This window comes from Hevea brasiliensis, unplaced genomic scaffold, assembly GCF_030052815.1.
Source record: "Hevea brasiliensis isolate MT/VB/25A 57/8 unplaced genomic scaffold, ASM3005281v1 Scaf227, whole genome shotgun sequence".
NCBI lineage: Eukaryota > Viridiplantae > Streptophyta > Magnoliopsida > Malpighiales > Euphorbiaceae > Hevea > Hevea brasiliensis.
The window spans coordinates 38,793-63,193 of record NW_026614726.1 but is presented as its reverse complement, the minus strand read 5'-3'; the positions used below and the strand labels follow the sequence as shown (position 1 = coordinate 63,193).

Here is a 24,401-nt window from a genome sequence, read left to right as displayed (position 1 = left end):
TTTAATTTATTTTATTTTTGGTAAATAATTAAACATATAATATTCAATTAAAAAACAAGAGCATGATGTTAATCATCATGAGGAGGAGATAATGCCTAAAATTATGCTGCGAAATTCTAAATGATCTTTAATTCCAAGCAATATTTGTTATTTGATTTTTAAAATGAAGTGTGTTTTTTGTTATTAATTAGAGTCTAACACAGATTGTCTAATCAATCAATAACACCGATTTAATCCTTAATCCGCCGATTTCTTTAATTTTTGTTTTTATTTGTACTGACTTATTAAATTTTCTTTGACCTTTCCAATATCAATTACACCTCAGTAGATATTTTATTATGTCCCAAAAATATTTTCTAGGGTTTCCCTCAGTCCAGGAGTCGGTAACGGCCTTCGCCATAACTTCCCAGTGCGGTCACACATCGCTATGGTTCCGGCTCGTTTAAACTAATTGCATTTCATCTCTTTTATTTTTTCTTAATTTTTCTTGAATTTTCTTACCTTGTATTCCTTTATTTATATCTCCTCACTATCACCAAGATGCAATTCCAGACATTTCTGACTGTCTGTACTCTGGCTGTCTACTCGGACAACCTCAGTCATCGGAACAGTATAACATACAGACTATATAAGTGAGGATGTTACATTAAACTTCCAAACATTCTCAAATCATCTCCTAATGTACCATTAACCTTTAATTCACCACAAAAACCTATTAAAAATATCAAAATTTTAAAAATCAAATATAAAGTAATTAAAATTGACAATTTAACTAAAATAAAACTAAAAATATATAAAGTATTTAATTATAAAGATAAAATAAATTTAAAACTACTTTAAAATACTTATATAAAATGAGTGCAATAAGAAAGGGAGAATTTCCTTTTGTTCTTTTAATTATCATGCCTTAGTTAATTATTAGGTTCGTGTAATGTCCAAATATCATGATATTGTAGAATTAGTTTTAGTTTATTTTGAATTAAAAATTGTATTTTCTAAGTTCATGTTGTTAACAAATTTATTTTTTTATATATAAAAATATAAAATGCGTTGAATTGATAATTTAGTTATATGTTATTTGAATTATATAAAAATATTTAAATAATGTTATATTTTTTAAGTAAATATTGAGTAGAATAATAAAATATTTCAATAATTTAAAATAAAATAAATTAATAAGATATATCTCATTCTTAATTTGAATAGTAATTAGAGTTAAATTAATTAAAGAAAATTTAAAATTAAAAAGTAAAAAAAAAAAAAACTCACAATAAATATAAATTAATATATTACCCACATTGAATAAGTTATTTCTTTGATTCAATAATTTAACATTAGAAAATATAGGTGTTCGAAATAAAAATGAAGCGGCAATAATATCGCTGCCAGTTGTCAAATCCTGTGGGTGCAGCGTGCCAAACACCATCTGCAGCATTCAATTTAGAATTTCATTTTTTTTAATAAAATATTAATATTTTTAAAATAAAATTTAAAATAAAATTAAAATAAACATACAATCAAAATAAATTAATACCAATATTGTATCGTTGCTAATTGTCAAGTCTATAAAAAAAAAATTGAAATAGTCCAATAAATTCTCTAAAATGCGATTGAATAGTTGATTACTCCAATTTAAACCAACTTATATATTTTAACTTAAGTAATTTAATGAATCGTTTCAAAAAAAAAAATATTTAATAAATATTTTAAATTAATTTATAATTTAAAAATAATTCAATTAAAATTTGTTAAGAAAATAAGTTTCAAATCTTACCCATTTAATGTATTTAAATTTAAAATTTTAATAAAATATTTAAATGAATTTATACTTATAAATTAATTTTATCTTATAAATATTTAAAATTTTAAATAATTACATATTTTGATTAAAATGCTTATAATTAAGGGACTAATAAATAATTGATTAAAATGCTTAGTAGTTTCATCTAATTTTTGCACATTTCTTGGTTGTAGCAATGAGCTGTGTAATTGCTTTTATTAATTGCACATTGCAATTTTTTCTTTTTTTCAAAAAAGAGTTCTTAAAAAATGGTGCGATTTCTTTCCCAGATTTTTGAGTGAGAGAAAATTATGAAATTATGGATTGTGGACGAGGAAAGGAGAATAAAATGGATGATGATCAGGTTAGGAAAATATAGGTTTTAATTTTGTTAATTTAATTTTTTTATTATTTTGTTTAATTTTTATTATTAATACAAAAAATATATTAAAAAAATTAAATAAATGGTACTCAATTTAAGGATATATAGCAATGAGATATTTAAAATTTAATTTGTAATATAAAAGTTTTAATTTTCAATAAAAAATTTTCTGTGATATTTAGTAGTTATTTTTTAATTTTTTTTACTGATAAGATATTTATTATATTAAAATTATATATTTTTTTATTAATTTAATTTTTATTGAGAAAAATATAAATTTATTTTTCATCTACTCATAATTATAATAATTAAAATTGTATATATTATTTTAAAATTTATTTACTTGAAACTATTGATTAATAAAAATATAATTTTTTAATTTAATAAATATTATATTAATATAAATAATTTAAAAATAAATTATTAAAATTCATAAAAAAATCTTATATTACTTAAATTTAAATTAAAAATTAAAAATTTATATTATAAATGAAAATTTTTACCGTGAAATATTTCTAAAAATTAGTGAAAGATTATAATATTAATAGGTTAATATATAAAAATAATTTAGTTAAATTTTATAAATATAAATACCGACTCAGTACTAAATGGTAATTAACAAAAATAAAATAAAATAAAATAAAATAATGCTGACCGTTTACTAGGTTAAATATTGTGAGGTTGCTCCCAAAGTCTTTGTTCGATAGTGAGAGGCACCCAATGCCTTCTTCCGCTGATGGAAGGTTGGAAGTACTTTCTCGGAGTTAGAGACAGTCACTAGCCAAATTGGATTGACGAATTATCTTTCTCTCTTTCTTGTTTGCGCTATTACCTGATCGAAGCAAAAAAAAAAAAAATGTTGCCTTTATGATCTTTTCACTGTAAATCAAGGTTCTAATCATCAAGGTATTCATTTTAATTCTTTGCTTTATGCATTTTTTGATCGATATGCATATTGGGTTCCTCTCTTTCTCATTTGATGGCTTTGATTTGAACTTCAACTTTAGTTTGAGCTTGGAATTCTTTTTGGGAAGGGATGTGAACTTGGGTAGTTGGGTTTAATCAATCGTGTTTCAGATTAGAAAATTGTTAAGACTCTGTAGAATTTAGTAGAATTGTGTTTCAAACAATAATTGTGCACGAAAAATATTATTTTAATCATACTAAACAAATTTAGATGTTTAATGATGTTAAAGGAAAACATAAGGTGAATTTGCTGGTTCGGAAGTGGTTGATTCCTTGTCATCTATGGGTGAATTCGATTCTTACTCATATTTAGGGGTGTTAAAAAATCGCCTAAACCGCATAATTTGATTCAAACCAAGTTAATCCATAGTTAAACAGCAATTATGTAAGTGTTGATGGATTGGGTTGGAATTTTTTTTTTTTTATCAAACTGCATTTTTACAGATTGAATTGAATTTTTCTTATTTAAAACCATAAACTGATCCAAACTGCAAGCAATATATATTTCTATTTTTTTGGCTCTCAATCTTTCTTTCTTTTTTTTTTTTTATATATATATATGATTGTATTTACATGCAATTGCTTTAAAAACAATGACTATATATATATTGGAACACTTTCTTGATAGAGTTGGAAGATTCAAATTCTTTTGAGGGAATTTACTATGTATATAATTGGTGTCTAAGAATTTTTGCATTTACATCAATTGGTTTAGCTGTTTTTTTGTTACCACTATGCATTGTATTGGATGGGCTAATCTCGATCCATAAATTGTGGATTGAATAAAATAGCTCCAATTTGATCCGCCAAGACCATATTTCTATTCTCTCTTTCTGTGTTCCTTTCTTTGTCTTTTGGTTCACTGGTTATTAATGTTGATTTCTTTATTTTAGTTTCCCAAGAGACGAAGGAGCCTTTGCTGAATTCCAACTTGAAGTGATTTTTTGGTCACCAGTATATTGTAACAGTCCATTATGGCATCTTCCTCCATGGCTCGAAAACAAAAGTATGATGTGTTCCTTAGCTTTAGAGGAGAAGATACCCGTGATAATTTTACTAGCCATCTCTATGATGCTTTATGTCGCAAAAAAATCAAGACCTTCATAGACAATGACCTTGAAAGGGGGGAAGAAATAACACCAGGCCTTTTGAGAACAATTGAAGAATCAATGATTTCTGTAATCATTTTCTCCAAAAATTATGCATCTTCTCCATGGTGCTTGGATGAAATGGCGAAGATACTTGAATGCAAGGAAATTTATGGTCAGACGGTTTTACCAATCTTTTACCATGTAGATCCATCTGATGTTGAAGGACTAAGTGGCAGCTTTGGAGATGCATTTATTGAGCTTGAAAAGAACTTTAAGGAGAAAATGGAAAGGATGCCCCATTGGAGGGCTGACTTGATGAAAGTTGCCAATATATCAGGATGGGATTCCCGTGTGATAAGGTATGTGTCAATTCCTTTATGTGTTTTTTATTTTCATTTTTAAGGTTTCATAAATATAAAGGAATATTATAAAATAAACTTTGTGGTATTTTTATGCAAATGTAAATGTAATTGACAATTAATTTTACAATAGAAAGCAAAATACATACATCGAAGACCCTATTTGGTATCAATTATTTTGTCTATTTTTTGAAGTTTTTGCTTGATACTGAAAAATTGTTGGAAAACAAGTAGATAAAACAAGTAAAATCCACTTTTCTAGTTTTCAAATGGTTGTAATAACATGTTTTTCACCTTTAAAGCAAAAAACAGAATGGGCACCAAATGAACTCAAAAATAGCTTTTTTGTTAGTAAAATCGTGGGTCATAATTCATGAAATCCACTTGAGTTGAGCTAGCAAACAAGTGCCATGCTTGTGTGTGTTGTCATGTTTACATAAATGTGACTTATTACGTTTATCCCATCTCAACCATTAAATTCAAATTTAGCGACCAAGATTTCATCTATGTAAAATCTGGCCATCCATTTCCTTCTATGGACCAGAATGGCTTTCCTTCTCCAAAAGAATATATTCTCTTTTGACTTTGTTTGTTAATTCATTAAGAAACCAAAATGTTTAATATTCCATAATTCAAGAACTAAAATGTTTGATTTCAAAAATGGAAGTATTTGAAAAAGAGGACTAGAAATGTGCTTATTCAGTTTATTTTGAAACAAAACCATCAACTTTTGTTAAAGAAAATATGTTGTAACATTCCAAATTTATTTTAAAACATGAATGATGATTCCTAAACCGTTGAGAAATTATGTTCAATACTGTCTTTTGGATATTGAATGACAACAATTTTTCCCCCCCAAAAAAACTTTATGCTCAACAAAAATAGTGTTTTATTTCATAAAACAAATGAAGAACCTAGACAAAAAAAAAAAAAAAACATGAATGTCTTTTCTCACTCTTTAAATTTCTGTTGAGTGATTAAACAAATGAAGGAAAATTTTGTTATATGTTTATAAATATTTTTCCTTTTTCATATTTTTTTGCCGTGTAGAAGGCTGATGTGGGGAAAAAAGGAAGAAAATAATTGCAATTTTCCTTATATGTGGCCATACCTAATTAATGGATAGAACTAATGGTGTTAATTTAACAAGGTTTCAGGACTTGATAAAAGGAAAAAAAGGATCTGGACTTTATTGATAATAAGTGTACAGTATAAGGACTTTTGACGTAGTTAATTCTCTTGTTGTAAAATTGTGTGTTTAGAAGAAACCTTTCATTATTTTTTTTTTCTCTTTATTATACTTTTTGTCTCAGCTCTTTTAATTTTGTTAGGTCTGAGGCTAAACTTGTGAAAGAAGTTGTGGAACATATTTTGAGGAAATTGAATCATGCATCCTCAGGAGATTCAAAGGGTCTGATTGGAATAGACTCACACATTAGACTGATTAAAAATTTGTTATGCATTGGGTTGACAAGTGTTCGTATTGTAGGAATTTGGGGTATGGCTGGCATAGGTAAAACAACTATTGCTAGAGCTATTTTCAACACTGTCTCAAATCAATTTGATGCTTGCATTTTTCTTGAGAATATAGGGGAAGAATCAAAACAATTTGAGGGGCTAGGTCGTTTAAGAGAAAAGCTTCTTTCTGAATTGTTAGAGGAGGAAAATTTACATACTGTCACTCTCAATGTAGAATCTATTTCCATTAAGGATAGGATCCGCAACAAAAGGGTGTTGCTTGTCCTTGATGATTTGAATGATGTGGATCAGCTAGAAGTCCTGATTGGAAGATGTGATTTTGCTTTGGGAAGTAGAGTTATTGTGACATCTAGAGATAGGCATGTTCTTAAGAATGCAGTTGATGAAATATATGAAGTTGAGGGATTAGATATTGATGAAGCTCTTCAATTGTTCAGTTTGAATGCTTTTAAGAAAAATTATCCCACTTCTGATAGATTGGAGCTATCAACTAGGGTGATGAACTATGCTCAAGGAAACCCCTTGGCACTTAAAGTTTTGGGTTCCTTCCTGTTTGACAGAAGGAGAGAAGATTGGGAAAGCGCATTGGATAAACTTGGAAGAATTCCTCAGCCTAAAATTTTTCATATGTTGAGAATAAGTTTTGATGCGCTAGATGACGAAGAGAAAAATATATTTCTTGATATTGCATGTTTTTTCAAGGGGCAACAAATTGACTTTGTAAAGAGAATACTAAATGGTTGTGGTTTCTCAGCAGGCATTGGAATTAGTGCTCTTGTTGATAAATGCCTTATTACCAACCTAGGAAACAAGTTGGAGATGCATAACTTGCTGCAAGAATTGGCTCAAGAAATTGTTCGCCAAGAATCTGTTAAAGAGTTGGGCAAGCGCAGTAGATTGTGGAGTCCTACTGATGTTCGTCAAGTGTTGACCAAAAATCTGGTGAGAGCCATATGCATGATATATATACACATGTATATACATACATATGTATATATATATTTTTCCCCTTCATCTTTGCATATTTGTGTAACTTATGCGTTATTTTTTCTTTGTTGTGATGTTCAGGGATCTGAAAAAGTTGAGGGAATATTCTTAGACACAGCTAAAATCGGAGAAATGTACTTGAGTTCCAAAGCCTTCATGAGGATGTATAATCTTAGACTACTCAAAATCCATAATTCTATAGTTGGAAATAAGTGTAAAGTGCATCTGCCTTATGGCCTTGAGTTTCTTTCTGATGAGTTGAGGTATCTTCATTGGGATAGATATCCTCTGAGCTCTCTGACGCCCAATTTTCAAGCAGAGAATCTTGTTCAACTTAACTTGCCTAACAGCTGTGTTAAAAAACTATGGGCAGGAGTGCAGGTATTCTGTATTATTTATCTCAATTCCCTTTCTTTCCCTACTTCTTGTCAAAAATGCATTTTAGGGTGAGTGTGTGCTAATTTGTTGTACTTAATCATATGGTTTTTGTAGAATCTTGCGAGTTTGGAAGAGATCAACCTTAGTAATTCTGAGCACTTGACCACATTTCCAGACCTCTCACAAGCCAAGAATCTTGAAAGAGTGAATTTGGATTACTGCACTAGCTTAGTGGAAGTCCCCTCTTCTATTCGGTTTCTAGACAAACTTACATTTTTGAGTATGAGATGCTGCACAAGTGTTGTGAGCCTCCCTAGTGGCATTAAATTGAGATCACTTAAGACTCTTAACCTTTCTGGCTGCACAAATCTTAGGGAGTGTCCAGAGATTTCAGAGAATATAACGTATTTAAATTTAAATGGGACTGCAATAGGACACCTTCCCAAATCAATTGGGCATCTCAGTGCACTTGTTGCACTGAATATGAAGGATTGTAAACGACTATGGTATCTTCCAGAGGGCTTGCATTTGTTGAAATTCCTTCGGACTACCAATTTTTCTGGCTGCTCATCTATCACCGAGTTTCCGGACATTTCAACTAATATCCAATTCTTGTACTTAAGTGAAACTGGGATAGAAGAACTCCCCTCGACAATTGGTGAGCTCTCCAAACTCTCTTGTTTGGATCTGAAGAACTGTAAAAGGCTTAAGAATATTCCTTGTACCATTTCTAAGTTGGCATCACTTGAAAAGCTTATTGTCTCTGGCTGCTCAAGTATAAACAAGTTTCCAGAGGTTTCAAAAAGCATAAAGAAGTTGTTCTTATGTGGGACAGCAATAGAGGAAATTCCATCATCAATCGAGTATTGCTCTGAACTCGTTGAATTGAGCATGCAAAATTGCAAAAAGTTTCGTATTCTTCCAAGTTGCATTTGTAAGTTGAAATCTTTGCAAAAGCTTATTCTCTCAGGCTGCTCCATATTTGAATGTTTTCCGGAAATTTTGGAGGCAATGGGATCATTAAGATGCCTTTATTTAGATGGAACAGCCATGATGAATTTACCCTCCCCAATTGAAAATTTAAAGGGGCTTTCTAGCTTGGAATTGAGGAACTGCAAAAGAATTCAAGGATTGGCAGAACTGATGTCAATTATAGACAGTTCAGGTTCACATTTACAATACCTGAGGAAGCTATGTCTAACTGGTTGTGGGATGGTCTACATCCCCGACTGCATCGGCTACTTGTTCTCACTAGAAGTATTAGATCTGAGTGGAAACTCTTTTTGTCAGCTACCTCGTAGCATCAGAATGCTCACAGAGCTGCAATACCTCGGTTTGAGGGATTGCAAGTGGCTAAGTTCAATAACAGCACTTCCACCCCAGTTGACAAAATTAGATGCAGATAACTGTTTCTCACTCCGATCTGTGTCAATAATTGATTCGACTATAGTCAAGGGAAACATTTTTGAATTCCTTTTCACTAATTGCGGAAACTTGCATGCAGTTGCAAAGCACAACATCATGACATATGCACTAACAAAATTTCAGCTTTATTCAAAAAGATTGCACAATCAGGTCTCTCTCTCCTCCCTCCCCTCCCCCACCAAACCCACCCTCCCCGCCCCCAACACCACCCCCCCCCCCCACACACACCCCTCTTTCTTCTAATGTTTATTTATTTTAACCGACCATCTCCCATGTTAAAAATCATGATTTTTGTGGTGCAGATGCCTTCTGTGCGAGCAGGGGAATCTGGTTTTTGCTTCCCTGGAAGTAGTATTCCAAAGTGGTTCAGCCATCAAAGTTCGGGATTTTCCATGACAATCCAGCTGCCTTCACATTGGGCTAATAGTGAGTTCTTAGGTTTTGCCGTGTGTGCTGTTATTGCTTTTAACAACCAGAGCACAAACGACCTTGGTTTCCAAGTTAAATGCAGATACCATTTCAGAAATGATCATGGTGACTGCAACGATCTCTACTGCTATTTTGGTGGTTGCTATGGTAGGAATTATTGGGGGGGAGAGGATTGTGGAACAGCTCATACATTCTTTGGGTATGATCCCTTTGTGGATGTTACAAGAGATGATTGGTTTGGCAAATACAGTAAGCTTCTCGTGGAATTCTACGCTGAAGATATGAACGGTTATCGTTTAGTTTGTTCTAATGTTATCAGTTGCGGGGTTCGAATGCTTTATTCTCAAGAGGAAAGATTCTGTCGATGTTCTTTCATCGAACGACATTTATGGGTATGGTCCATAACTGAGGGTCTTTGGCTTTTCGGTGAGGAAAACATGAGACCTATTTTTTCTCGGTTAAAATACAGAGTGTTGAAATTGAAGGTATTTAGACATCGCCAGTTTGGGTGTTTCGACGTGATTGATCAGAAAGAGCTAGACCTTCTTATCTCGGAGATCATTACAGATAAGTCACAGAAACACCATGATATGGAAGAACTTGTCAGCGCATGTCAGTTTATTTGAACTTAGTGAACTCTTATATTCAAATGGGGAAAATAATGCACTATTTTAAAGCATAATGAATTGAAAATTTTCATCATTCATATCGTATGTGAGTTCACGAAGGAGGTAGGAATTTCCTCAGACTTACTTTAGAAGACCTAGTTTCTCTCTTTTGATTTTTGTTTTCTGCAGCCGGTGGCAGTACCTCCCTTGGCGGGTGTGGGTGTCAACTTGGTGCCTGCAGTTTCATGGCTTGGTGATCAAACCGGCCTTCTACGTTGGCAATGTGTTCTACACACTTTACGTTTTCTGCTTTTTCTTTACATATCGATAGTTGGCTGCTTGTTTGCGAATTCTTTTCTTTGAATATTCGATAGGTTTAAAAATATTTGAGGCTCTAGTTGTTTATTTTATTTTTAGCATAGTGATAGCAATGGGCCCTAAAATAATAATTCAAAAGATAAATATAATTTAATTATATTTTATCATGATATTGTAGAATTAGTTTTAGTTTATTTTGAATTAAAAATTATATTTTCTAAGTTCATGTTGTTAATAAATTTATTTATATATATAAAAAAATATAAAATGTGTTGAATTGATAATTTAGTTATATGTTATTTGAATTATATAAAAATATTTAAAGAATGTTATATTTTTTAAGTAAATATTGAGTATAATAATAAAATATTTCAATAATTTAAAATAAAATAAATTAATAAGATATATCTCATTCTCCTCAAAACAGTGAAACTCAAATTTGAATAATAATTAGAGTTAAATTAATTAAAGAAAATTTAAAATTAAAAAGCTAAAAAAAAACTCACAATAAATATAAATTAATGAAGTAGCAATAATATCGCTGCCAATTGTCAAATATTTTTAAAATAAAATTTAAAATAAAATTAAAATAAACATACAATCAAAATAAATTAATAGCAATATCGTATCGTTGCTAATTGTCAAGTCTATAAAAAAAATTGAAATAGTCCAATAAATTCTCTAAAATGCGATTGAATACTTGATTACTCCAATTTAAACCAACTTATATATATTTAAACTTAAGTAATTTAATGAATCGTTTCAAAAAAAAATATTTAATAAATATTTTAAATTAATTTATAATTTAAAAATAATTCAATTAAAATTGGTTAAGAAAATAAGTTTCAAATCTCACCCATTTAATGTATTTAAATTTAAAATTTTAATAAAAAATTTAAATAAATTTATACTTATAAATTAATTTTATCTTATAAATATTTAAAATTTTAAATAATTACATATTTTGATTAAAATGCTTATAATTAAGGGACTAACAAGTAATTGATTAAAATGCTTAGTAGTTTCATCTAATTTTTGTACATTTCTTCGTTATAGCAATGAGCTGTGTAATTGCTTTTATTAATTGCACATTGCAATTTTTTATTTTTTTCAAAAAAGAGTTCTTAAAAAATAGTGTGATTTCTTTCTCAGATTTTTGAGTGAGAGAAAATTATGAAATTATGGAGAGTGGACGAGGAAAGGAGAATGAAAGGGATGATGATCATGTTAGGAAAATATAGGTTTTAATTTTATTAATTTAATTTTTTTTTATTTTTTTATTTAATTTTTATTATTAATAAAGAATGTATTAAAAAAAAGTGAACAAAATTTAATAAACGGCACTCAATTTAAGGATATATAGTAGCGAGGTATTTAAAATTTAATTTGTAATATAAAAATTTTAATTTTTAATAAAAAATCTCCTACAATATTTAGTAGTTATTTTTTATTTCTTTTTACTGATGAGATATTTATTATATTAAAATTATATATTTTTTATTAATTTAATTTTTATTGAGAAAAGTATAAATTTATTTTTCATCTACTCATAATTATAATAATTAAAATTGTATATATTATTTTAAAAGTTATTTACTTGAAACTATTAATTAATAAAAATATAATTTTTAATTTAATAAATATTATATTAATATAAATAATTTAAAAATTAATTATTAAAATTCATAAAAAAATCTTATATTACTTAAATTTAAATTAAAAATTAAAAATTTGGACACTTTACCGTGAAATATTTCTAAAAATTAGTGAAAGATTATAATATTAATAGATTTATATATAAAAATAATTTAGTTAAATTTTAAAAATATAAATACCGACTCAGTACTAAATGGTAATTCATAAAAATAAAATAAAATAATATAATATAATATAATATAATGCTGACCGTTTACTCGGTTAAATATTGTGAGGTTGCTCCCAAAGTCTTTGTTCGATAGTGAGAGGCACCCAATGCCTTCGTCCGCTGATGGAAGTTTGGAAATACTTTCTAGGAGCTAGAGACAGTCACTACCCAAATTGGATTGACGAATTATCTTTCTCTCTTTCTTGTTTGCGTTATTACCTGATCGAAGCAAAAAAAAAAAAAAAAATTGTTGCCTTCATGATCTTTTCACTGTAAATCAAGGTTCTAATCATCAAGGTATTCATTTTAATTCTTTGCTTTATGCATTTTTTGATTGATATGCATATTGGGTTACTCTCTTTCTCATTTGATGGCTTTGATTTGAACTTCAACTTTAGTTTGAGCTTGGAATTCTTTTTGGGAAGGGATGTGAACTTGGGTAGCTGGGTTTAATCAATCGTGTTTCAGATTAGAAAATTGTTAAGACTCTGTAGAATTTAGTAGAAGGGAATATAAAGTTTCAGTTTAAGAAAAAAAAAAAAAAGAAAAGTTTCAAACAATAATTGTGCACGAAAAATATTATTTTAATCATGCTAAACAAATTTAGATGTTTAATGATGTTAAAGGAAAACATAAGGTGAATTTGCTGGTTCGGAAGTGGTTGATTCCTTGTCATCTATGGGTGAATTCGATTCTTACTCATATTTAGGGGTGTTAAAAAATCGCCTAAACCGCATAATTTGATTCAAACCAAGTTAATCCATAGTTAAACAGCAATTATATAAGTGTTGATGGATTGGGTTGGAATTTTTTTTTTTTTATCAAACTGCATTTTTACAGATTGAATTGAATTTTTCTTATTTAAAACCATAAACTGATCCAAACTGCAAGCAATATATATTTCTATTTTTTTGGCTCTTAATCTTTCTTTCTTTTATATATATATATATATATATATATATATATATGATTGCATTTAAATGCAATTGCTTTAAAAACAATGACTATATATATATTGGAACACTTTCTTGATAGAGTTGGAAGATTCAAATTCTTTTGAGGGAATTTACTATGTATATAATTGGTGTCTAAGAATTTTTGCATTTACATCAATTGGTTTAGCTGTTTTTTTGTTACCACTATGCATTGTATTGGATGGGCTAATCTCGATCCATAAATTGTGGATTGAATAAAATAGCTCCAATTTTATCCGCCAAGACCATATTTCTATTCTCTCTTTCTGTGTTCCTTTCTTTGTCTTTTGGTTCACTGGTTATTAATGTTGATTTCTTTATTTTAGTTTCCCAGGAGACGAGGGAGCCTTTGCTGAATTCCAACTTGAAGTGATTTTTTGGTCACCAGTAAATTGTAACAGTCCATTATGGCATCTTCCTCCATGGCTCGAAAACAAAAGTATGATGTGTTCCTTAGCTTTAGAGGAGAGGATACCCGTGATAATTTCACTAGCCATCTCTATGATGCTTTATGTCATAAAAAAATCAAGACCTTCATAGACAATGACCTTGAAAGAGGGGAAGAAATAACACCGGGCCTTTTGAGAACAATTGAAGAATCAATGATTTCTGTAATCATTTTCTCCAAAAATTATGCATCTTCTCCATGGTGCTTGGATGAAATGGTGAAGATACTTGAATGCAAGGAAATTTATGGTCAAAAGGTTTTACCAATCTTTTACCATGTAGATCCATCTGATGTTGAAGGACAAAGTGGCAGTTTTGCAGATACATTTATTGAGCTTGAGAAGAACTTTAAGGAGAAAATGGAAAGGATGCCCCGATGGAGGGCTGCCTTAATGAAAGTTGCTAGTATATCAGGATGGGATTCCCGAGTGATAAGGTATGTGTCAATTCCTTTATGTGTTTTTTTTTTCATTTTTAAGGTTTCTTAAATATAAAGGAATATTATAAAATAAACTTTGTGGTATTTTTATGCAAATGTAAATGTAATTGACAATTAATTTTATGATAGAAAACAACATACATACATCTAAGACCTTATTTGGTATCAATTATTTTGTCTATTTTTTGTTGTTTTTGTTCAATACCAAAAAATTGTTGGAAAACAAGTAGATAAAACAAGTAAAATCCACTTTTGTGGTTTTCAAATGTTTGTAATAACATGTTTTCCTTCTTTAAAACAAAAACAAAATGGACACCAAATGGACTGAAAAATACCTCTTTTTTTAAGTAAAATCGTGGTCATAATTCATGAAATCCACTTGAGTTGAGCTAGCAAACAAGTGCCATGCTTGTGTGTGTTGTCAGGTTTACATAAATGTGACTTATTACGTTTATCCCATCTCAACCATTAAATTCAAATTTAGTGGCCGAGATTTCATCTGTGTAAAATCTGGCCATCCATTTCCTTCTGTAGACCATAATGGCTTTCCTTCACCAAAAGAATATATTCTCTTTTGACTTTGTTTGTTAATTCATTAAGAAACCAAAATGTTTAATATTCCATAATTCAAGAACTAAAATGTTTGATTTCAAAAATGGAAGTATTTGAAAAAGAGGACTAGAAATGTACTTATTCAGTTTATTTTGAAACAAAACCATCAACTTTTGTTAAATAAAATATGTTGTAACATTCCAAATTTGTTTTAAAACATGAATGATGATTCCTAAACCGTTGAGAAATTATGTTCAATACTGTCTTTTGGATATTGAATGACAGCAATTTCCCCCCCCAAAAAAACTTTATGCTCAACAAAAATAGTGTTTTATTTCATAAAACAAATGAAGAACCTAGACCAAAAAAAAAAAACATGTATGCCTTTTCTCACTATTTAAATTTCTGTTGAGTGATTAAACAAATGAAGGAAAATTTTGTTATATGTTTATAAATATTTTTCCTTTTTCATATTTTTTTGCCGTGTAGAAGGCTGATGTGGGGAAAAAAGGAAGAAAATAATTGCAATTTGCCTTATACATGGCCATACCTAATTAATGGATAGAACTAATGGCGTTAATTTAACAAGGTTTCAGGACTTGATAAAGAGAAAAAAAGGATCTGGACTTTATTGATAATAAGTGTACAGTAAAGGACTTTTGATGTAGTTAATTCTCTTGTTGTAAAATTGTGTGTTTAGAAGAAACCTTTCATTATTTTTTTTCCTCTTTATTATACTTTTTGTCTCAGCTCTTTTAATGTTGTTAGGTCTGAGGCTAAACTTGTGAAAGAAGTTGTGGAACATATTTTGAGGAAATTGAACCATGCATCCTCAGGAGATTCAAAGGGTCTGATTGGAATAGACTCACACATTAGACTGATTAAAAATTTGTTACACATTGGGTTGACAAGTGTTCGTATTGTAGGAATTTGGGGTATGGCTGGCATAGGTAAAACAACTATTGCTAGAGCTATTTTCAATACTCTCACAAATCAATTTGAAGCTTGCATTTTTCTTGAGAATATAAGGGAAGAATCAAAACAATTTGAGGGACTAGGTCATTTAAGAGAAAAGCTTCTTTCTGAATTGTTAGAGGAGGAAAATCTACATACTGTCACTCTCAATGTAGAATCTATTTCCATTAAGGATAGGATCCGCAGCAAAAGGGTATTGCTTGTGCTTGATGATTTGAATGATGTGGATCAGCTAGAAGTCCTGATTGGAAGATGTGATTTTGCTTTGGGAAGCAGAGTTATTGTGACGTCTAGAGATAGGCATGTTCTTAAGAATGGAGTTGATGAAATATATGAAGTTGAGGGATTAAATAATGATGAAGCTCTTCAATTGTTCAGTTGGAATGCTTTTAAGAAAAATTATCCCACCTCTGATAGATTGGAGCTATCAAATAGGATGGTGAACTATGCTCAAGGAAACCCCTTGGCACTTAAAGTTTTGGGTTCTTTCCTGTTTGACAGAAGGAGAGAAGATTGGGAAAGCGCATTGGATAAACTTGGAAGAATTCCTCAGCCTAAAATTTTTAATATGTTGAGAATAAGTTTTGATGAGCTAGATGACGAAGAGAAAAATATATTTCTTGATATTGCATGTTTTTTCAAGGGGCAACAAATTGATTTCGTAAAGAGAATATTAGATGGTTGTGGTTTCTCAGCAGGCATTGGAATTAGTGCTCTTGTTGATAAATGCCTTATTACCATCCTAGGAAACAAGTTGGAGATGCATAACTTGCTGCAAGAATTGGCTCATCAAATTGTTCGCCAAGAATCTGTTAAAGAGTTGGGCAAGCACAGTAGATTGTGGAGTCCTACTGATGTTTGTCAAGTGTTGACCAAAAATCTGGTGAGAGCCATATGCATGACATATATATACATATGTATATATATTTTTTCCCCTTCATCTTTACATATTTGTGTAACTTATGGCTTATTTCTTCTTTGTTGTGATGTTCAGGGATCTGAAAAAGTTGAGGGAATATTCTTAGACACATCTAAAATTGGACAAATGTACTTGAGTTCGAAAGCCTTCATGAGGATGTATAATCTTAGACTACTGAAAATCCATAGTTCTATAGTTGGAAATAAGTGTAAAGTGCATCTGCCTTATGGCCTTGAGTTTCTTTCTGATGAGTTGAGGTATCTTCATTGGGATAGATACCCTCTGAGCTCTCTGCCACCCAATTTTCAAGCAGAGAATCTTGTTAAACTTAACTTGCCTAACAGCTGTGTTAAGCAACTATGGGCAGGAGTGCAGGTATTCTGTATTATTTATCTCAATTCCCTTTTTCCCTACTTTTCACAAATGCATTGTAGGGTGAGTGTGCTAATTTGTTGTGCCTAATCATATGGTTTTTGTAGAATCTTGTGAGTTTGAAAGAGATCAACCTTAGTAATTCTGAGCACTTCACCACATTTCCAGATCTCTCCCAGGCCAAGAATCTTGAAAGAGTGAATTTGGATTACTGTACTAGCTTGGTTGAAGTTCCCTCTTCTATTCGGTTTCTAGACAAACTTACATTTTTTAGTATGAGATGCTGCACAAGTGTTGTGAGCCTCCCTAGTGGCATGAAATTGAGATCGCTCAAGACTCTTAACCTTTCTGGCTGCACAAATCTTAGGGAGTGTCCAGAGATTTCAGAGAATATAATGTATTTAAATTTAAATGGGACTGCAATAGGACACCTTCCCAAATCAATTGGGCATCTCAGTGGACTCGTTGCATTGAATGTGAAGGATTGTAAACGACTTTGGTATCTTCCAGAGAGCTTGAGTTTGTTGAAATTCCTTGGGACTACCGATTTTTCTGGCTGTTCATCTATCACCAAGTTTCCGGATATTTCAACTAATATCCAATTCTTGTACTTAAGTGAAACTGGAATAGAGGAACTCCCCTCAACAATTGGTGAGCTCTCCAAACTCTCTTGTTTGGATCTGAAGAACTGTAGAAGGCTTAAGAATATTCCTTGCACCATTTCTAAGTTGGCATCACTTGAAAAGCTTATTGTCTCGGGCTGCTCAGGGATCAACAAGTTTCCAGAGGTTTCAAAGAGCATAAAGAAGTTGTTCTTAGATGGGACAGCAGTAGAGGAAATACCATCATCAATTGAGTTCTGCTTTGAACTTGTTGAATTAAGCCTTCAAAACTGCAAAAAGTTTCATATTCTTCCAAGTTGTATTTGCAAGTTGAAATCTTTGCAAAAGCTTAATCTCTCAGGCTGCTCGATATTTGAATGTTTTCCAGAAATTTTGGAGGTAATGGGATCATTAAGATGCCTTTATTTAGATGGAACAGCCATAATGAATTTACCCTCACCAATTGAAAATTTGAAGGGGCTTTCTAGCTTGGAATTGAGAAACTGCAAAAAGATTCAAGGATTGGCAGAGCTGACCTCAATTATAGACTGTTCAGGTTCACATTTACAATACCTGCGGAAGCTATATCTAACTGGTTGTGGGATGTCCTGGATTCCCGACTGCATCGGCAGCTTATTCTCACTGGAAGTATTAGATCTAAGTGGAAACCCTTTTCTTCATTTACCTCATAGCATCAGCATGCTTACGGAGCTGCAATACCTTGGTTTAAGAGATTGCAAGTTGCTAGAATCAATAATGGCACTTCCACCCCAGTTGACAAAATTGGATGCAGACAACTGTTTCTCCCTTCAATACGTGTCAATAATTGACTCGACTATAGTTGAGGGAAACATTTTTGAATTCCTATTCACTAATTGCAAAAACTTGCATGCAATTGCAAAGCACAACATCATGACATGCGCGCTAAAAAATTTTCAACTTTACTCAAAAAGATTACATAATCAGGTCTCTCCCCCCCCCTCTCTAATATTTATTTATTTTAATCGACCATCTCCCATGTTAAGAATCATGATTTTTGTGGTGCAGATGCCTTCTGTGCGAGCAGGGGAATCTAGTTTTTGCTTCCCTGGAAGTAGTATTCCGAAGTGGTTCAGCCATCAAAGTGGGGAATCGTCCATGACAATCCAGCTGCCTTCATATTGGGCTAATAGTGAGTTCTTAGGTTTTGCCCTGTGTGCTGTTATTGTTTTTAACAACCAGAACGCGAACCACTTTGGTTTCCAAGTTAAATGCAGATACCATTTCAGAAATGATCATGGTGACTGCAAGGATCTCTATTGCTATTTTGGTGGTTGCTATGGTAGGAATTATTGGGAGGGAGATGATTGTGGAACAGCTCATACATTCTTTGGGTATGATCCCTTTGTGGATGTTACAAAAGATGATTGGTTTGGCAAATACAGTAAGCTTCTCGTGGAATTCTACCCTGAAGACATGAACGGTTATCCTTTAGGTTGTTCTAATGTTATCAGTTGCGGGGTTCGAATGCTGTATTCTCAAGAGGAAAGATTCTGTCAGTGTTCTTTCATCAATCGACATGTAAAGGAAGCATGGTCCAAAACTGAGGGTCAAATGTGTGGCGATGCGAAAACTATGGGAGATACTTTATTTGGGTTAAAATTCAGTGTTTTGGAATGGGGGATATGTGGATATCGACACTTTGGGTGTTTCGATGTGATTGGTCAAAAAGAGCTTGACCTTCTTACCTCGGAGATCATCATAAATCTGTCTCAGGTACAACAGGATCTTAAAAAAAAATGCTGAATATTGTGTTCAACATAGAAAATCAAATACAGTAGTACTTCATGATAAGTTAGTAAAGAAAGCAGTGAGGAGGATAATAAGGAGATTTAATATGACAAATTATAGTAATAAATCATTGAAAATAGGTTTCAGCAACAATAGGATTTTCAAATAAAATTTGCTGAAAATCATGTTCACCATGTAAAATCAACTGTTGCAATGTTAAAGTTTGATAAGTTTGTTCAGAAAATAGCGAGGGGAATGACTCTCAAATTGAAGAATTTGTATGTTTTGAATATTGTTGTAGATTTGGCGTTCAGTAAAGTTTGATGGTAAAAAAGAATTCACATGTTTTACAATTAAGCTTAAAAATAATATATATATATATATATATATTAAAAAAATTAAATAACTACGACGTAATGCAAATTAAGGAGTAATTAAAATTTTCGATTTAAATATTAAAAATATTATATAAGGATTTTCTTTAACTTGTTATCCTAATTGGAATTCCTATGAGTTAAAGAAATTAAATGTAACACCCCTATTTGTATAGCCTGGTATATTTTACTGTTCCAGGTGATCGGTGTCGGTCCGGACAATTAAGGGGATGAGAACCACACTTAAGACAACTAGAGAAGCCATAAACACAAATAATTAGTAATTGTCAATTAGTTAAGTATAAATAAGAAAAACAGAACATAAGAAGTTAAACGAGTCGAGAGTCACAGCGATGGGTGACCTTATCGGGAAGGACTGCGAAGTCGATTTAAACTCAAATTTCGAACCGTAAAATGTGACGCCACGGTCCTTAGGACCCTTACGAACACAGTGGAAAAAAGAAAATCATGAAAAAAAAAACTGTTAAGCCAGTCAAATAATTAGGTCAGGGAGCTGGATGAAATATTGAATTATTTACAAACCGAGATGAATCGGCGAGGGGCAATTTAGTCAATTGACCCCGAGAGCTGACTTCTGACCTAACTGTCAAATAAAATAGGAGAAACAAAAATGTCAGAAGCGAAAATTAAATTAAAGAAATAAGAAAAAAAAAAGAAAAAGAAAAGAAAAGAAAAGAAAAATGTATTACATCATGGATGACATCAATTATGATGTCATAATTGAATTTATTTTTCCCACTAAAATTGACTAAGCTAAAAATCTATTACTTAAGACAAATAACATAAGAAAAAAAAAACAAAACTCTCATCTTCTTCCTCCCACCCATAAGCCGTCCCTCTCTCTTATATTTCTCTCAAAATTCACCATAACCACACAAATTGGAGCTTTTAAACCTAGCTTCACTCCATAAACCCTACCCAAACTTTATAGAAAATCTCTAATTAACTCTAAATTGGAAGATTGAGAGAAAGGAAGTGAAGAAATTGAGGGAAGAAAGTGAAGATTCAAAAGTCTCACAAGAGGTAAATTCTCTCTCTTTTAATTTAATTGGTTTATAAGTGTAAGTTTAAGGTTGAAAGTGAGAATTTCATGAAAATATGAAAAGAAAAACAATTGTTGAGGAACTATGTATGAAATTGGACAGCTAGGGTTATGTTTGAAATGGATGTTTTGATGCAAACAATGAAGTTGTTAAGTGTAAATGAATGGATGAGTATCACATATACATTTAGAATTCAACAAATGCAATAATTTAGTGAGATAGGGTTTGGACCTAGGGTTTGGGAGGCAAAATTGTGAGAAATTGGTAAATGATATATTTGACCTAATTTGAAGTGGGAAATGGTCATTTGAGACCTTATGAAGAGTGTTAGAGGTGTTTGAATCAAAGCCAAATTCGGAGGGAGTGTGGTCATGCTGCTGGCAGCATGACCAAGTCAACTTTGAAGGACCAAAAATGAAATTTTACAAGTCCAATTGGTATGGGACCAATTGGGAATGAAAATAGACACTAAATGACACAATTTTCATTTAGGAAGCATGCCCAAAAAGTGACTAAAACCTAGTGAACAAATTGACCAAAGTTAGAAAATTGCAGGCTGCCCTGTACAAACTGACCAAATGAACAGTGTTTGTTCATTTGGTCATAACTTGAGCTAGGCAGGTCAAAATGACTTGAAATTTTACCAGTGGTTAGATGAGATATAGACCTAAAACTTTCATGAAGAACACAAACCCAAATTATGTCATTAACCAAGTCATTTGGCCACCCCAAGTTGGTGACCTAAAACTGCCAGAACCAAAATTGCCCAGAAAATCTGGGTTGAGTCCAATCCGGCAGCCATGGTTCAAATGGCTATAACTTGAGCTATAAAACTCCAATTGGAGTGATTCAAAAAGGAGAATAAACTTAAGACAATAGGGAACATTTTCCATGAAGAAAGTTTTGTCAAATTTCAACAGTAAAGTGACCAATGGAACAGTGCAACATTAGACACCAAAACTGAAAATTTATCAAATTTGCTTAATAGACTTAGAATTTGAATAAACAACCAAAACTAACAAATTTAGTGACCAAAATATGGTATGTGAGTGAAGTTGGAATTCCCATACCTATTAAGCCTTAGAAAGTCAACAATTTGACTTGAATAGTGTAGTGAATAGTAACCCCGAAACACAAAATTTCAAGAACGTCGAGTTTAGCACGTTAGAGCTAGGTAAAAGTGAAGTTAAATTTATTTTTGGATTTATGCTAAGTTATGGTATTGAAATACTGTAAAATTGTGTGTTTCAGTTGAAAAGAATACCGGAAAAGAACCCGAGGAACCGAGTCAAGGCCAAGAGACAACTCGCTTGAGGTTTGTGCACAACATCACTATGCTTTAAAATTCATTGATAAAGTGAATGAAATATGCATTTTACTTTTGCTTTGAATTGTTGAAAGTCTATTGTGACCTTATTTATAATGTTTTGATTTAAATTGTGAAAGTTATTGTGTATATTTGAAATGACAATATTTAGCAAATTGTTAAGATAAGTTTTGAAACCACAGTGCCATGACCATATATTTGAACACCTCACTAGCACGACTAGTGGGGGCAATTAGTTTTGAATTTTGATTCCTTATCTGGAGAAGTGTTGAGGTGTGCCAGTAGAAGAGGATGTGAATGGATATCCATATATTTGAGGTAGCTAGCCTTGTGATGTGATTTCTCTTTAGCCTTTGGCTATTGAGATTCTATTTGTTTCGAATGGCATGATCTAACTTTGGGTTTTATGAAATGTGATTTGATACTTCAAAATGAAATTGTTTGAGATTAAAATCTCATAATGCATGATTTGTATTTAATTCTCATGTTCAGTCAAATTTTTGAATAAATATGATTTAAGTTATGCATAAAGATTATTTTAGTATGTTGTGCACCACTGAGTCCTAATACTCAGCGATAGCTTTTATTGCTGTCGCAGATATAGAGACTAGAGGAGCAGCAGACTGAGCTGCTGAGGATTGAGGATTTATCAGCTTGAAGTTATCGGGTATAATTTATACCCTGCCTGTAAATATTTATTTTGATGTATGTATTGCACATAAATGTATGGACATATAAATTCGGTATTGAGCAGCTTGTACAAAGTTTGTATAAAGTTGTAATAAAATTTAGTTTGGATTTTTCCAATGTAGATTTTAGTATGATGTATATATAGATTGTTTGTCTTTAATGAATGGAAATATTTTATTTTAATTTGAATGAGATTGATAGATATTATTTTAATGATTATTGAATTTTGGAAATTGAGAAATGTTGACTGTTGAATTTTGAGACTTGAGAAATTGGTTGAGATTGATTGTGAAATTGAAGTAGTGGTTGAGAAAATTTTTGGAAGTGCTTTTTTTCAGGTATTTGAAGAACTGTTTTCTCAAAATACAGACGGAACTCTGGCAAAATTTTTATAAAATTTGCGGAGAAATAAAATGAACAAAAAATATTAACTAGTTTTAAATTTAATTAAATGTTTTAAATACCTATTAGAAAATGTTCACCACTTATCAAAAATAAGAAAATTGTTTTAAAATCCCTTGTAGGGTACTTAATGAGTTATCGGTAGGTGAAATTCGGTAGTTCATTAGGTATTCTAAGGGATCATGTTATGCCTTACAGAGGGGTAAAGTGTGACATGTTTTAGTGGTATCAGAGTAAATTTTTGAAGTATGTTTTAACTTAAGAATTTGTGTCTTTTCCTTGTTAAGTACAACTGCTCAATGTACATATTTGTTACATACAGTGCATTACATCATAAATATGAACTAACGGAGGAAAATCTCCATGTGTTACTTGTTCAGGAGATACCCTAACTTCAGACTGAAATGGAAGAAGGGGATCGCTCAGTCGAGCAGTCTGTTGAAGCTGAGGCACAAGGGGGAGCCCCAGCTTTACAAAATGTCAGTGGATCTGTAGCACCAGCTCCGCAAATGCCACAGTTTCCTGCACAGTTCGCACAGCAGATGGCTGCGATGTTTTAACAAATGGCTGGGGGTATGTCTGCTCAAGCTCCACCCCAGATACCTGTGGCACAACCACTACCTCTAGCCAGACAATATGATAAATTACTGAAGTACGGGGCTGCAGAATTTAAGGGTCAGTGGACCCTTTAGAGGCAGAGCAATGGCTGGAAAGAATGGACAGAGTATTTAAGAAGTTACACTGCCAAGATGAACTGAAGTTTGAGTATTCTGTGTCTCTACTGCAAAGGGATGCGTATGATTGGTGGAAGACTATCCCCCACAGCTTAGCTGAACCAGCAGTATTGACCTGGGATGACTTTATCAGAGAATTCAGACAGAAATACATCCCAGATGCATATATTGATAAGAAACTGCAAGAATTTTTGAGTTTGAAACAAGGGAACCGATCAGTGGCAAAGTATGAGAGGGAGTTCTCCCGCTTAAGTCACTATGCTGGGAGTCTCTTTTCTACCAGCAAGGCAAGATGCAAGAGATTTGAGACTGGTTTGAAGCCCAGTTTGAGAATGCAAGTTGTGGGATTCAGGCACAGCAATTTTTCAGAGCTCATGTCTCAAGCACTTGAGCTAGAAAGGATTGAATCAGAAGCGACTCCAACAAAAGAAAAATCAGAAAAAGTTGAAAAATCAGAGAAAGACAAAGGGGAAAAGTCAGTAGAGCCGAGTTCTGGTGGTACCTCTGGAAAGAAGAAGAAATTTAGTGGACCCAGCAGGGGTTGAGGTGGAAGATTTGGTAAGGGCAGATTTTCTGGACAGAGACCCCCTAGGTCTGGTCAGCAGTCGAGCAGGGGTTCACATTCTGCTCGCCCCTGTGAGACTTGTGGCAAGATTCATGGGGGGGAATGCTATTGGGCCACTGGAGCCTATTT

The 24,401-nt window shown here is 31.9% G+C and overlaps 2 protein-coding genes across 6 annotated transcripts; both read left to right on the top strand.

Annotated features, from left to right (window-relative positions):
- Positions 1 to 2,837: 2,837 nt before the first annotated feature.
- Positions 2,838 to 10,269, top strand: LOC110651340 (disease resistance protein RPV1). Of its 4 annotated transcripts, none has more exons than XR_009146644.1 (7): positions 2,838 to 3,068; positions 4,022 to 4,578; positions 5,910 to 6,999; positions 7,126 to 7,425; positions 7,537 to 8,356; positions 9,150 to 9,273; positions 9,349 to 9,461. XR_009146644.1 is itself a non-coding variant. In XM_058141778.1 (7 exons), exons 2-7 carry the CDS (start codon positions 4,103 to 4,105, stop codon positions 9,900 to 9,902), a joined length of 4,005 nt encoding a protein of 1,334 aa, XP_057997761.1. In that variant the 5' UTR covers positions 2,838 to 3,068; positions 4,022 to 4,102; the 3' UTR covers positions 9,903 to 10,269. The 4 variants fall into 4 exon arrangements, 3 of the variants coding, with proteins under 3 accessions (XP_057997761.1, XP_057997760.1, XP_057997762.1); XM_058141778.1 differs by having other exon boundaries at positions 7,537 to 8,997; positions 9,349 to 10,269; XM_058141777.1 differs by having other exon boundaries at positions 7,537 to 8,997; positions 9,150 to 10,269.
- Positions 10,270 to 12,124: 1,855 nt separating this feature from the next.
- LOC110639415 (disease resistance protein RPV1) lies at positions 12,125 to 22,663 on the top strand. 2 transcript variants are annotated; one of them, XM_058141776.1, is made up of 8 exons: positions 12,125 to 12,363; positions 13,367 to 13,923; positions 15,247 to 16,336; positions 16,448 to 16,747; positions 16,852 to 18,312; positions 18,394 to 19,101; positions 21,806 to 21,869; positions 22,480 to 22,662. In XM_058141776.1, the coding sequence occupies exons 2-7, from the start codon at positions 13,448 to 13,450 to the stop codon at positions 21,866 to 21,868; spliced, it is 4,098 nt and encodes a 1,365-aa protein (XP_057997759.1). In that variant the 5' UTR covers positions 12,125 to 12,363; positions 13,367 to 13,447; the 3' UTR covers position 21,869; positions 22,480 to 22,662. The 2 variants fall into 2 exon arrangements, with proteins under 2 accessions (XP_057997759.1, XP_057997758.1); XM_058141775.1 differs by having other exon boundaries at positions 16,852 to 19,101; positions 22,480 to 22,663.
- Positions 22,664 to 24,401: the final 1,738 nt, after the last annotated feature.